This window comes from Carcharodon carcharias, chromosome 12 (assembly GCF_017639515.1).
Source record: "Carcharodon carcharias isolate sCarCar2 chromosome 12, sCarCar2.pri, whole genome shotgun sequence".
NCBI classification, from domain to species: Eukaryota; Metazoa; Chordata; class Chondrichthyes; order Lamniformes; family Lamnidae; genus Carcharodon; species Carcharodon carcharias.
Window position 1 is genome coordinate 30,137,044 of NC_054478.1, and position 13,718 is coordinate 30,150,761.

The following is a 13,718-nucleotide window of genomic DNA, read 5'->3' on the forward strand; positions in this document are numbered from 1 at the left end:
ACTTTTGGAAGAAGAAACGTGAGCACGTCTCATCCTGCTCTACAGAGCGGACTCTGGAACGGAAGATGATCTTGGAGGCCTCCGAGGCAAAGAGCAAGGCTTGCTAGCTCTTCACCTCTTGGAGTTCCTCCTTGATATCGACCCCCATCAACCGCAGCCAGAGCAGATTCTGCATGTTTTTCGGGACATTTCCCTCTGTTCCTTTCTCGCTTTCTGGGTGCCTTTGAGGACGAAAAACCTCTTGATGTTTCCCTTGATCGCTTCCCACCAGTGTGTCAGTGACTCAAAGTGGGGTTTCATGGTTCTCCAACCTTTGTAATCCCTCTTGAGCTCCTCAATGTTCTCTGGGGTCAGCAGTTGCACATTTAGCTTCCATGCCCCCCTGCCAACCCTCTGGTTCTGCTCTAAGTAGCAGTCAGCCAGTAGGAGGCAGTGGCCAGAGAAGAACACCGGCTTGACGTCCGGTGGATCTGACTGCAAATGCGCGGGACACAAACAGGAAGTCTATCCTGGAACAGACGGACCCGTCAGGCCGCGACCAGGTGTATCTACGCTGCGCTCCATCTGCAGGGTTGTTGAAGACGTCGTGCAGCTTGGCATCCTTTACTGTTTCCATCAGGGATCTGGATGTAGTGTCCAATCTGCTGTTGGCCCTGCCGGATCGTCCAGCCGCATCGATGATGCAGTTGAAGTCACCGTCCAGAATGACCGGCCTGGAGGTTGCCAGCAGCAGTGGGAGCTGCTGAAAAACCTCCCGCCGCTCAGCCCCTTGTGACGGGGCGTAGACATTAATTAACCGGAGTGGAGCATTCTTATACATTACGTCTGCTACGAGGAGGCGCCCGCCCACGACCTCCTTAACTTGGGAGACGGTGAAGCTGCCTCCCCGCAGCAGAATCCCCAGGCTGGAGGAACGAGAGTCGTTTCCTCCCGACCAGATCGATGGCCCATGGGACCACCATCGTGACCATTGCCTGTAGGAGCTGAGGTGCGGTATCGCACACTCCTGTAGAAACAGCAGGTCAGCTTTGACCTTGGCAAGGTAGTCCAAGGTCGCAACACATCGCGTAGTAGATTTAATGCTACGCACATTTATGGATACAATCTTTACACCCATTTTAAAGCAGTTAGTCGCTTACCAAACCTGTTGTCTCTGAGAGTTCCTTCATGCCCATGGTGTGCTCAAATTGCTTCACTTGGGATGGGCTGAGGAAAGCGTCCTGAACCTCCCCATTGGAGACGTTCTGCTCGGGTGGCATCTGGGGGTCCGTGCAGAGAGCTGGGTTTGAAATGTCCTCTGTTGGAGAAGCTTCTCCAATCCTCTCCCCCTCTGGGGCGTTGCTGCTCCCGGCTTCCCGGAGCTGGGGTGCGCTGAGCGCCTCACTGCTCCCAGATTCCTGGGGTTGTGGTGCACTGGCCTCTTTGGGTTGTGGGCCAAGTTGGGGTGCGCTGGTCTCCTCATTGTCACCAATGTTCTGGAGCTTGGGTGACTCGTCCTCCAACTCCCTAGCATTTTGCCGCTTCTTCTGTTGGCGCCGCCCTGGCCCTTCTTAGTCCGAAGAGCTGCTGCTCTTGTTATCCGTGTCGGATAGGAGACGCCTCTTGACTCTTGTCTGGGAAGTGGCTTGGTTTCTTTTTAGCCCCTTCTTCCTTTTGGCTCTCTTCACCAGCTGCCACTCCCCCTGCTGCTTTCCCACTGCTGCCTCCTCCTCCTCCGTTGATTCGCTCTCCTGAGGAGTGGGAGGTTCAGTGCTGTTGATTGGCTGTCTGCTGCCTCAATTTTTTTCCTCCACCTTGTCTCTCTCTGTGTCCTCCTTTGTCCCGATGTTTTCCCTGGGGGCCTTGGTGGTTGGTGTGACACGAGGCATTTCTTCTGCTTCACCCTCGTTGGCTTTAACTGCCTGTGCATAAGTACGGCAACGTTTGGGGCAGGTCTTGTAGAGGTGACTTGCCTCGCCACACAGGTTGCAGCACTTAGCCTGTTTACAATCTTTTGTCTGGTGCCCTTTTTGCAGTTCTTGCAGAGGACAGCACTGCAATTGGCCGCCACATGACCAGACTTGCCGCATGAGCGACAAAGTTTGGGTTGCCCGGCGTAGACAAGTAACCACGGCTTCCCCCGATAGCGAATCTGGAAGGGGGGTGGAAAACGGCTCCCTTACCGTCGGTCTTGAGTGTTACCTTAACCTGGCGTTTACATGTCCAGATCCCCAAATTATCTTTAACTTCAGTGCAGCTCCCAACCTTATCGAAGTACCTGGTAAGGAAGGTGAGCACGTCAGCGACAGGGACGTAGGGGTTGTACAGATGCACCGTTGCAACCCGTTCACGATGCAACAGTAGAACAAAGAGCGGCTCCGCCGTCAGGATCTTCATTTCTGGCAGGTCTTTCTTTTCCTCAAACACCTTCAGGAGTTTGACACAAGCTGCCACATGCTTGAAGGTCACATCAAAGAAACCAGCTCTGGGGAAATCCTGTAGGCAGTAGATATCCGCAGCCTCAAAACCACACAGCTTGAATAGGATCCTCTTCGTGAAGAAGGTCCTATCCATTCCTGTTCCTTGCTCACTACCCTTCACCATGACTCGGATGGTTTTAGGTACCCCATGGTAAGGGGTTTGACTGGTTATAGCCACTGCTCTTTCCCTGGCAGAAACGCGATGAAGGTCTCTCCCCTGCCAGGTAAGTAAGGTTAGCAGTTTGTTAAAATTGTATCTTTGAATGTTCCCAAAGTTACCCAATTGCTTGATATGCTATTATTCAAAATTAAGGTTTTCTTTCCTATTGTTGATCAGACCCCCTTCTAGATTACTGCATAATTTTGGGCTCAGGAAGAATAGATTGACCTTGGAGAGGAGTGGAGTGCAGAATTACCGAAATAATGTCCGGATTTAAAAATAGATTGCATAAGCTTGGCTTGTAATTATGATTTTAGGTATGCTAATATAACTTTGTAATATACAGTTGACAAGAATAAAATATTTCACAGCTGTAGAGTGAGATTGTCACCAATGCAGCACAAACATGCACAGAAAAAAATTCTCAAATTTGGAGACTAATAGATTTGTTAGTCAAATAAATAAAATGTGCATGGAGCAATTAACAACCAATTGCACTCATGTAGCACCCTTCTTGAAACAAAACGGCAAGGGGCTTAATAAGAAAGTCAGGGAATAAAATTTGACACCAAACCACATAAGGATGTGGTGGGGGCGGGGGGGCGGTGGGGGGTGGGCGTGGGGGGGGTGTGTGTGTGGTTGGCAGAGCTTGTTAAGGATGGAAAAGACCAGGGAGTAATTGGAAAACAGGGATGATCATTTTTAAATCAAGGCATTGCTTGGCCAGGGGCCAGTGTATATCAGCAACCACGGAAGTTTGGTGAGCTGAACTTGGTGCATACTATGACAGGCAGCAGTTTTGAATGACCTCAAGTTTGCAGAGGTTAGTGGGAAACTGGTCAAGAGTGCATTGGAATATTCGAGTTTAGTGGTAGCAAAGGCATGAATGGGAGGATTCAGCAGCAGATATGCAGAGGCTGTGGTGAAGTCAGCCAATGTTATGTAGGTGGAAGTAGGCAGTAATAGTGATGATGTAGGAATTTTAACTACAGGAACCTGATACTATGCAACAATCAATAATTTAAATTTGTAAACAAAGTCTTGGATCTAAGATATTGAGATCAAAATAATGTACATTGGATTATTAACCTAGTTACAGGTAATGACACTACAACAGTGTATTCCTCACATGCAGTAACCTGATAGTCTTAGTCTGCACTTACTAAAAGGTATTAAGCGTAGCAATTAGCTGTCAGTATCTGTAAAACTACTAATTATAAAGTGGACTTTCTTCCAAAGGCAGTTCATGCAAATACAAAGATCTGTCATAATGAAGTTTAATTGACAGTTTCTGTTGGTTAATAGAGCAGTGCTTTTATTCAGTGTTGAGTCCGCCCCTTGTTACGTATCTGAATTTGTTTTATTCATTTGACTTGAGTGCTTTGCTACCAGGTAACCGGTGAGAGGAGTGAGATGCATAATTCAGTAAATATGGTGAAGGAACTGAGTGCTAACAATTGTCTGTTCTTTCATAATGATTTTGAAAGGCCTTTGGTGCAACAAAAGCTCTAATAGTCAGTGTAAAATTTTCCGTATTTGACCATGTATTTGCATTAAATCTAAATGCACTTTTCTGAAGCTATTTTTCCTGCACTTATTACTCTCAGGAGCAAATAATTATATGTCCTGATGTCCATTCTGCAAAAGAGTCAGAGGTGACATGAGAGAAAATATTGTTACTCAGTGGGTTATGACCTGTAATGCACTGCTTAAAATGGTAGAGGAAATGGATTCGATAATTGTTCAAAAGTTAATTGGAAAAGAGGAAAAATATGCAGGGAACAAATGGGTGGATGGGACTAACTTTTTCAAAGAATTGACCCAGGCGCAATGTGCCAGATGGCCACCTTCTGTGCTGTATCATTCTGATTCTACATCTGTTCTGTAAGGAGAAGTTGATGAATTTTACTGTTTTTTTTTATTCATTCACGGGATGTGGGCTTCACTGGCTAGGCCTGCATTTATTGCCCATCCCTAGTTGCCCTTGAGAAGGTGGTGGTGAGTTGCCTTCTTGAACCGTTGCAGTCCATGTTGGTACACCTACAGTGCTGTTAGGTATTGCATGTAATATTCTTTGAGATGCATAAGGAGCCGGCTGGGTAGCTGGATTGTTTTCTAGTGATGCTTCTTTCTGATGTAAAAAATACTTAAGTGGATTTGTTTGGACCGGAAGCCAATTTTACTTCAAGAAAAATTTGTGAATAAGTTATCATTGATAAGTGAAAACTGATAGTATACATCTTCTTTCCCTCTTTCTTTCTCTCCCCCTACCCCACTTGTCAACCTCCCTTCAGGCACTACTCCTAGGGCAAATACTTCAAAACAACACTTGTTAAACTGGTGCTGTTTATAATTTGTGCACAGTTCAGGACAGGCCATTTATAGGACAGATATTACTGTATTTAGGAAAAATACAGTAATGATTCACTGAAATACTGAGAATTCAAAATTATAGTTTGAAACCCAGTTCAAAATTGGGAATTTTCATACTAGACCAGATGTTACAGGTGAACTTAATGGAAGTTTACAAAATTCAGTGATTTTGTAAATGATAAGATGAAATATTTTGTCTGGTTCAGAATGGTATTAGCTTCATTAATAGAGCCCTGAAAACAGCTCAACTTGGCAATCATCATATTGTTTAAATCGATCTAATTGTTACTAAATTAGTTAACTTAAATAGAAGAGCTAACCTCCTTGTACAAGTATGATGGGTTGAATGATTTCTTTCTGATTACAATTTATATTTCAAATGCATTTAAGCCACCTGTTGAACTTCGTCATGGATGAAGATAAATGCATAGATCATTACCTGTGTGGAAAGTACATGGTCATATTGTATTATCTAAAATACATGGTTTTATTCTTTATCAGGTACCAATATTTTCTGCAACTTAAGCAAGATATTCTTAGTGGAAGGTGAGTATCATTATTGTAACCTAGTTACTTCAACCTGTTGCCTAAAGAGCGGACACGCTGTGTGCGATGATAATTGTCACAGGAGAAGGCTGTATCCCAGAGAAAACCTTTTCTATTGTGACATAGACTTCTGATGTATAATGGAGAAATTTTTATGGTTTAGCTAGAAGGTTCCTTTCCAAGACCCTCTTTCTCCCTTCCTTTCAAAATCAATTATAACCCATATTTTCTCCCAGGCATTCGATCATTCCTTCCAATATCATTGTCCAGCCTGTCTTTCCCATTTCTCATGCTACTACTCTATAAAATCCCATCAGACATTACATGCAGTTATAGGAGGACCTTTAATGTATGTTGTTGTGGTGAATGATAGTCTTCTGGTGCAGATGCTCTGTTCTCAGCATTCTGTTATTCTCCTGAGCTCCGGTCAATAGTTGATTTACAATGCTAACAGTAGAATGTATAATTTGATTTCTTGTATATGTAGTTGATTTAGAGCTCTGTAGTAGTTTGAGAAATGAGATTGTAAATTTTATAGAAGTCTGTCAAGAATTTAGGACATTTCAATTATTTTTACAATACCGCAGAAAGTAATGACAAATTATGGTTTTGTTACGGACTAGAAGTGAATCTTTCATTGATTAAAAGCAGTTTACTAGACTTAAGTTTTCAGTTTCCAAGTTAAAGCAGTTGCTCACTTAAATCAGGTGAGCTAGCTTGATGTTGTTTTTAGTGAAATGTAAAAAAAGCTAAACTGCTGATTAGCAGTTTGGTAGTCAGGCAACCAATATCTGATCTGTTGGTACCTGGTGATCTGAGCATAGTGTGAGCCGTATTGAGCAAAGTGAAATGCATGGGAATTGTGGAGCTGCATATCAAAGGATAAAAAATTGCTGTTGCCTGACGGTGGGTGGAAACAGTTCTTCGTGTTATCATGTTAAGATGGAACAGAACTAATGGCAACTCTTTTGCATTGTAATTCTCTTTTGTTTAAAAAAGAGAACCTAATTTTGAAAAAAAAAACTCATCTTGTGATTCCACCATTGAGACTTAGGTTAAAAAGTGTGGTTTGCGTATCCCTCCTGTTGCTGTTCCAAGACTGGCAGTCTTTATGTGAGAAAGCTAAGCAGACTGGCTGTACATTTTTCTTTCTTCAGCCTACCTGAACTCCACTCTGTGTACACTGTGTTGATACATAATCAACTTGTTGTCACACATGCTTCTGGAAAAGTTAACCTTTTATCAAGCATTCTATTTTAATAGCAACAAAAATTAACTATCAGGACAGTGAGTTTGTCTAGTGAGAAGCTGAGTCTCATTGACCAAAAAAGTCCTAGGTTTAGTCTCCTGCCTGTGCTAAATTAACTAATACTAGTAGCTGCGTTACAGTCCAAGGGATGGGCAAATCAGTCCAGGTTCCCACCCCTGATTGACCCTAGTTGTAGGGGTAGGCGATGGCGTAGTGGTATTGTTGCTGGACTAGTAATCCAGAGACCCAGCGTAATGCTCTGGCGACCCGGGTTCGAATCCCAACACGGCAGATAAAAATCTGGAATTAAAAGTCTAACGATGACCACGAAACCATTGCAGATTATTGTAAAAACGCATCTGATTCACTAATGACCTTTAGGGAAGGAAATCTGCCGTCCTTACCTGGCCTACATGTGACTCCAGACCCACAACAATATGGTTGACTCTTAAATACCCTTAGGGATGGGCAATACATGCTGGTCTAGCTAGCGACGCCCACATCTTATGAATTAATTTTTTAAAAAAAAATTTAAGAAGGTTTGAAGGTTCAAGGCAGAACTCAACCATTGTAGCCTCATGGAATGTTCACTAATGAATTATAGCCAATTAAACATGAAGGCTGAGCCTTTTGGAACAATTTTCCAGCAAAGAGAAAATCAGGGAAGAGGAAAGATGACAAATAATTTTTAATAAAAGATTAAATGATCTTCCAAGGTATTATACAATGTTTTGCAATTAGAGACAGTGAGCGAGTTGAGGAAAAGTTTGTTTCCACAGGGTGTTGGAGCATGGACTGCATTACAGAGTAGTTCAGGCAGAGATTAATGCATTATTTGAAGTGGCTAAATGATGGAGAGAAAGTTAGAGCCATGTGGTGCAATCGCTTTATGGATTGCAAAAGAGCTGCTGGCATAGACTTGAACTCAATGGTCTCCTACCTTGTAAGCTTCTTTGACTCTAGTTCATTTGATAAACAGATGGAGAGGACATGGGTAATATAAAACAAGTTAATAATATGCAACTATTTATACTGCAGTAACCTTTATGATTGAATGCTTGCAATAAATTTCCCAAGCTTTAGCTATGAATTCCTAGGAAGTTAATATTAAGATTTAGCGGGCAAAAAGGCTCTGAACAAATTTCTGAATTAATTTTTTGATCAAATGGCATTTAGCATGCATAAACCTATTAGCATCACGTCTCCAATATAAACTATGGAGTTACCTGCACAGAATTGTTAAGTTCCTGTTTGCTCAAATGAAATACACACACTCCATAAAGGGGCACACCACACTTTATAATTCCAGCATTGCATTTATCATGCTGTTTATTACAGTTTATTGGAGGTCACCTTATGATTTTGTTACGGTTTTGAACATGGTTCTGAGTCATAAAGCAAGTATAATGTCTGGATATTCAAATAACAAAACAATATTTCCTGTCAGGTTGTAGTTTTAACAGTTTTAGGGTTTACAAAGAAGAGTATATTACTCAAAGGACTCTTGCATATCATAGCTGGGAAGTGGCGTTGGTTTTTAAAGTTGTGTAGGATTAATCAGATTATACTTAAATTGTACTCCTTTTGAAGTACAAGAAATTCTTATCAAGCAAAAGCTTACTGAATTAATTTTTTTGTGGGGAAAATGTCATTTCAAACACAACTTCTGTTAAAAACAGAGGAACCGTGATTAATATGAACAGTGTTTGTAACTAGTTTGTATCCAATGGAGTTTTTATTTTTGCAAGTTATTGGGTGAATAATGTCTAACTGAAAGGGTAGGGTCCCAAATTGGGCTGCTAAATTTATCATGGAGCCATGAAGATGATGAGCTGGCCAAGAACAAAAATCACCAGTATGACTGTATATACTCAGCAGAGATGCATTATGGGGCAAAGTCAATACCATAGGATGTTTGAATCCATGTTAGTTCCTAAAAGTGGACAGTTGGACCTTGGTCATATCAGAGTTGCATCTGGTGCATTCGTTAATCAGTTACTGTTGCAGGCATTCAAACATCTGTGCTGAGATTCTCATTCCCTACTCTGTAAGGCACTTTGCTATGTGAGGCTGCATCAGTTAAAGGAAAAGATATACCTTGCGGCATCTCCAGATTTCTGCATTAAAAAGTAGAGATTGCTGAGGAAACCAATAGATCCCTATGTGATGAAGGCAGGGTGAGTTTTTTTTAGGCAATGGCAGGGTTCAATCCCATTAGTTAAAAATGGTGGAGGGTGGGAAGAACACTCCACCATTTTTAACTAATGGGATTGAACCCTGCCATTGCCAAAGGCACTACAAAATATGTCTTGGAAAAAGGGCGTGTAAATAGGGCATGAATTTCTGAACAGGAATTTGACAAATTTGGAAACCTCTGTCCTACTATAAGGGTGTTCAAATTGTTATGGATAGGAGGGGTGTTAATTTAAACACCATTGATTTTCTCCTCTCGCCACCTGTCTATACCCAGGTGTTTTGATTTGTTTTCCTCTTCATAAGCGGTGGCATATTTCCCCAACCTCTCAGTTTTTGTGAGATCCAATTTTCTAGTAGTAACCCCACAGCAAACTTGAGATAGGATGAACTCAAAGGGTTAGTTTATTTGCGCACATTCAGTGCGGGAGGAGGGTTGCAATGTTGCCACCACACTCTGGCAGTAAAGAGAGGGATAGAGAAAAGAAGGAGTTACGGTACAGAGACCACAGAAAAAATAAATATTGGTTCATTTGGGTCCCAGAGTCCAGAATCAAAGTCCAATGAGGTATTCTTTCCTGGAGGTCGGTGGATTGAAAACCAATGCTGGGTAATTCACTTTTACAGTGGTGTTGACCTCACAAGATGAGAGGCATGCAGAGATGAGTCAGCCTTATAGGTGATAGCACAGAACTTCCAACAGAAGCAGGGTAGATGGGACTAGGAGTTCAATCTAGGCTAGAGCTCCTTTGGTGAGGCCTGCTATTCAGATGTTAAACAGCAGACTGAGGGCTGAAAAGCCCAGGAAGGCAGTATTACTAGTTCCACAGGCCAGAGGCCCATGTCACGACTCCCACCTCTTCACATTGTCTTTGACAAGGGATGTGTATCCCTTGCCTGGGTCCCCAAGATTGTTAAGTGTCTGAACCATTAAGAATTGGATGGAAGGTTGCGGTGCCCTGTGTCTTAGCAGATAATCAGACTCCTGTCGGCCAGCCTGGGTTACGAAATGCATAGGGCCTGTGTATGGCTCTTTGAATTGGCTGGTGCAGCTCACAGGGGGCCGTTAGTGGCTCCCCAGCCATAATGATATGTGAGTCTCTCCAACACTGCCAGTTAGCTCCTTTTGTTTGGGGGGTCACAGACAGGATACATTCAACCATTTAAAAAGGCCTTTGTCCTGTCTTTAAAATTTTAGAAATAGCCATGAGGATATCCATAGAAATTTTATAAAAATATAGAAGTGTGAGATCTTGGTCCCCTCACAAAATTTCCAAGTAATCGTAATTGCTATGAAATAACTGCACTATCTTTCAATTGTCCCTTTTCTAGGTTGCCTTGTCCATACAACATTGCAGCCCTTCTGGCTTCTTATTCTGTACAGTGTAAGTATATACTTAACACATTCAGTCCTTTGTGGAAGACATTTTTGCTTCCCTCTGTTATAACTTAATTTTGCACTTTTGAATATTTGTTTACTATTCCACATCCTACACCGCTGTGCCATTGTTTCCTGTCTCATATCTTTCCCTACCACTCCACTGCCAGTGACATTATTGACCAATCCATCCTCCTTCAGCATCTGTATGCTGCATTCTAGATCTGCTTTCACTCGTTCATCTCAGTGTGGGCCTTCTGTTGCCTCCAGTGACTTCTCTACTTGCATGGTCACCTCTGATACATTCATCTTCTCTTCCTCTTGGCTACATGCTACAGCTTGGTGATATCATTTGGAAACTTGGAGTCAGCTTTCATGTCTACACTGATGTTAGCCTGTTCTGTTGATTCCAAACAGTGTTGCTATACTCTCCAACTGCCTATCCAACATTAAAATCTGGATGAGCAAAGTTTTTGTGCAACTTAATGAAATAAAAGCCATCCTTTTTTCTTCCTGCGAGTGCCTGTCTAACTCTGGTATTAATTTCTTTCACTCTCCTCCACTGCCATTTCATGCTGGGTTAAGTGCATACTGTTTGATCTAACAACACTTTCCACTCCAAAATTTCCAGTGCAAAGACCAGTTTTCTCCAACTCCTTCCTACCCGCATTTCTTACTGTTTTGCACTTTGTGGATAAACTCCTGTAACTTCTCTACTATTTGGGCCCCTGCATCATACTCTATAGCCTTCAACTCATCTAAAATGCTGCAATCTGCAGTCTGCGTTTTCATCAGCTTTGCTTTTCAAACTCCATTGGTACCCCAAGTGACAGGAAGGTGATTTATCATCTTTGCCTTTGCTTCAAACGTCCCATAGCCTTGCCATTCTCACTTTCGTGATTTATTCCTGTCTTGCACCTCCAAGTGCAACATTCCTTCAACATGGAACTTCACCTTGCCATTTCCTGTGTACATAAGAGAAAGCATTGGCCCTTTAGCCCCCTGCACCTTCTCGAAAATTTAATGAGATCATGGCTGACCTGCAACCTAATTTCATAAAGCTACTTTTGCCCATATCCTTTAATATCTCTGGTTAAGAAAAATCTATCAATCTCAATTGATTTAGCATCACTTCCCATTTGCAGAAGAGAATTCCAAACTTCTGTCACCCTTTTGTCTGACGGGGTGTTTCCCAATTTTACTCCTAAAGTCTGGTTCTAATTTTTAGACTATGCCCCCTAACCCTAGACTCTCCAACTAGCAGAAGAATTTTTTTATATCTCTATCCAGATCGTATCCCATAATATCTTAAACTTCAATCAAATTGCCCTTTAACCATCTAAATTCCAGGGAATACAGCCTGGGTTTGTGTAATCTCTGCCTGTAATTTTAACCCTTGGAGTCCCTGTTATCATTTTGGTAAATCTACCCTGCACTCCCTCCAAGGCTAAGGATGGTTCCCAGAAATGCTCACCATACTCCAGGTGGTCTTAACCAGGGCTTTGTATAGCTGAAACATGACTTCTCTGCCCTTGTATTCTAGTCCTCCAGATATAAAGGCCAGCATTCTATTAGCCTATTTGATTATTTTTAGGCCCAAAATGGATGACCTCACATTTGCCAGAGTTTCCATCCATTCATTTTATATCTCTAATTTTATGTTTCCATCTGCGCTGTTTACAGTGCCATCTATCTTTGTCATCAGTTTGTGATTTTCTATTCTAACTCCTAAGTTGTTAATAAATATGGTGACTAATTAAAGCCCAAACATAAATCCTTGCCACTAGTCACATCCTGCCGATTGGCGTACCCCCACACTCCTGCTAATTTCCTAATCACATCAATAATTTGCCTTCAATTCATGGGCTTCAGCTTTAGCTAGCATTTCATCATTGCTCCTACAGCTGCTATGCTCCTATTTGGTATACTTGTTTCCCCCACCATACTCCCTTAAGGGAACAGTTTACACTTCTATTATTCTTGTTGACCAGCCTTGTTTATAATGAGATTTGTTAAAAACAGTTCTATTCAATATCTGAATGCTGTCAAGTGTTTGTTGCAATAATTGGAAATTGTCAGCATTGTCGTCTTTAGTGACTTCTTTAAAAGTTATGCTCACTTCTTTTAATCCTGAAATTCCTCTATTTTTCTCTTTTCAATTCCTCACTTCTTGTAATAATGAACAAATATATGCTTAACCCTCATGTTCTTGTTGAAGGCCTTATTTGCTAATATCTTTATTTTTTTCACTTTTCAATGTTTCCCTTTATTGTTATCCCTTAGTAAGCGTTCTATGTATCAGGTTTTTCTCCTATTTTTGTTTATGTCATTTGCTTTGAAGTTTTGCTTTTAATTCTGGGACCTATACTCATCTTGCATTTTAAAAAATTTCCATTTAGTCCTAAGATATCTCTCATTAAAACCTTCCACTTAGTATTTTTATTTAATTCTTTGTTCTGTTGTTTATTTTTTTAAATCTTATCTATGTCTGCACACTAGAACCAAATTTGAATGATTTATTGTGGTGACTTGATTCTAGAGGTTCCAGTATTTGTATATTGTGGAGTACAGCACTTGTAAGGTCTAGATGCAAGTTCCCTTTAATGTGGCATTGTACAAGCAACAATCTTGGAACACATTTAATAGTTTCCTGTTGCTATATTGACAAACATGTTCTTAGTTTATGCTAGATTAGTTAAAGTTGTGCATTTTTTTTCTATTTCTTATGTCAGGTATTATCTTGTTTGCCAGCCCTGAGTGTTCCTTCCTGACCCATAGTTTTAACACACTGCTCAGCCTACTTATTAGCTTAGGAGAGAGGCCCTTTCATTTCTCTTATCTTCCTTTGAGATCTCATTTCAGTCCTTAATTTCTAAATTTTAAATGAGCATGTTTAGCTACCCTTCCAACCTAATTTTTTATGCAGCTTTTTGAAATAAAAACTTTGATTTAGGTGAGTTTAAGTGCACCATAAATGCCTGATATATGGTTCACTTCTCATCAAGCAGTTTCTTTACACATGAGCATACACGTTGTATGGCATTTAATTCTGTATAATATTTTTAAAGTAGATGGAGCATTCTAATCTGTATTTTTTTTTCTATTTCCATATGCTTCTGGTGATTGCCTTTATATTTTTTAGTGTTCAAATATGTATCCTGATAAAAGTAGCATAATAATGACTGATCCCAAGCACAATACTTTGCAGTTGTGAACTCTTAAACCCTTCCTTTATTATGTTACAGAATCGTAACATAACCTTTAAAGCTTGAACTTTAGTGGTTTCATGGCATTGCTCTTCTGAGCACTGTTAGCAGTGGCGTGAGAAGCAGCTTTGATCTTTCATTCTGCTCAGCTCCC

At 41.2% G+C, this 13,718-nt stretch overlaps 1 protein-coding gene across 6 annotated transcripts in view; it reads left to right on the forward strand.

Moving 5' to 3' along the window:
* The window catches only part of ptpn4a (protein tyrosine phosphatase non-receptor type 4a), a 404,635-nt gene that overhangs the window by 169,126 nt on the left and 221,791 nt on the right, over positions 1-13,718 (forward strand). For all 6 annotated transcript variants that reach the window (XR_005944523.1, XM_041200092.1, XM_041200091.1 and 3 more), the window contains 2 exons: positions 5,494-5,538; positions 10,313-10,365. Coding sequence is in view for 5 of the 6 variants with exons in the window: in XM_041200092.1 (XP_041056026.1) it covers positions 5,494-5,538; positions 10,313-10,365 (98 nt within the window). In the remaining variant the exon portion in view is untranslated. The remainder of the gene's footprint in view (positions 1-5,493; positions 5,539-10,312; positions 10,366-13,718) is intronic.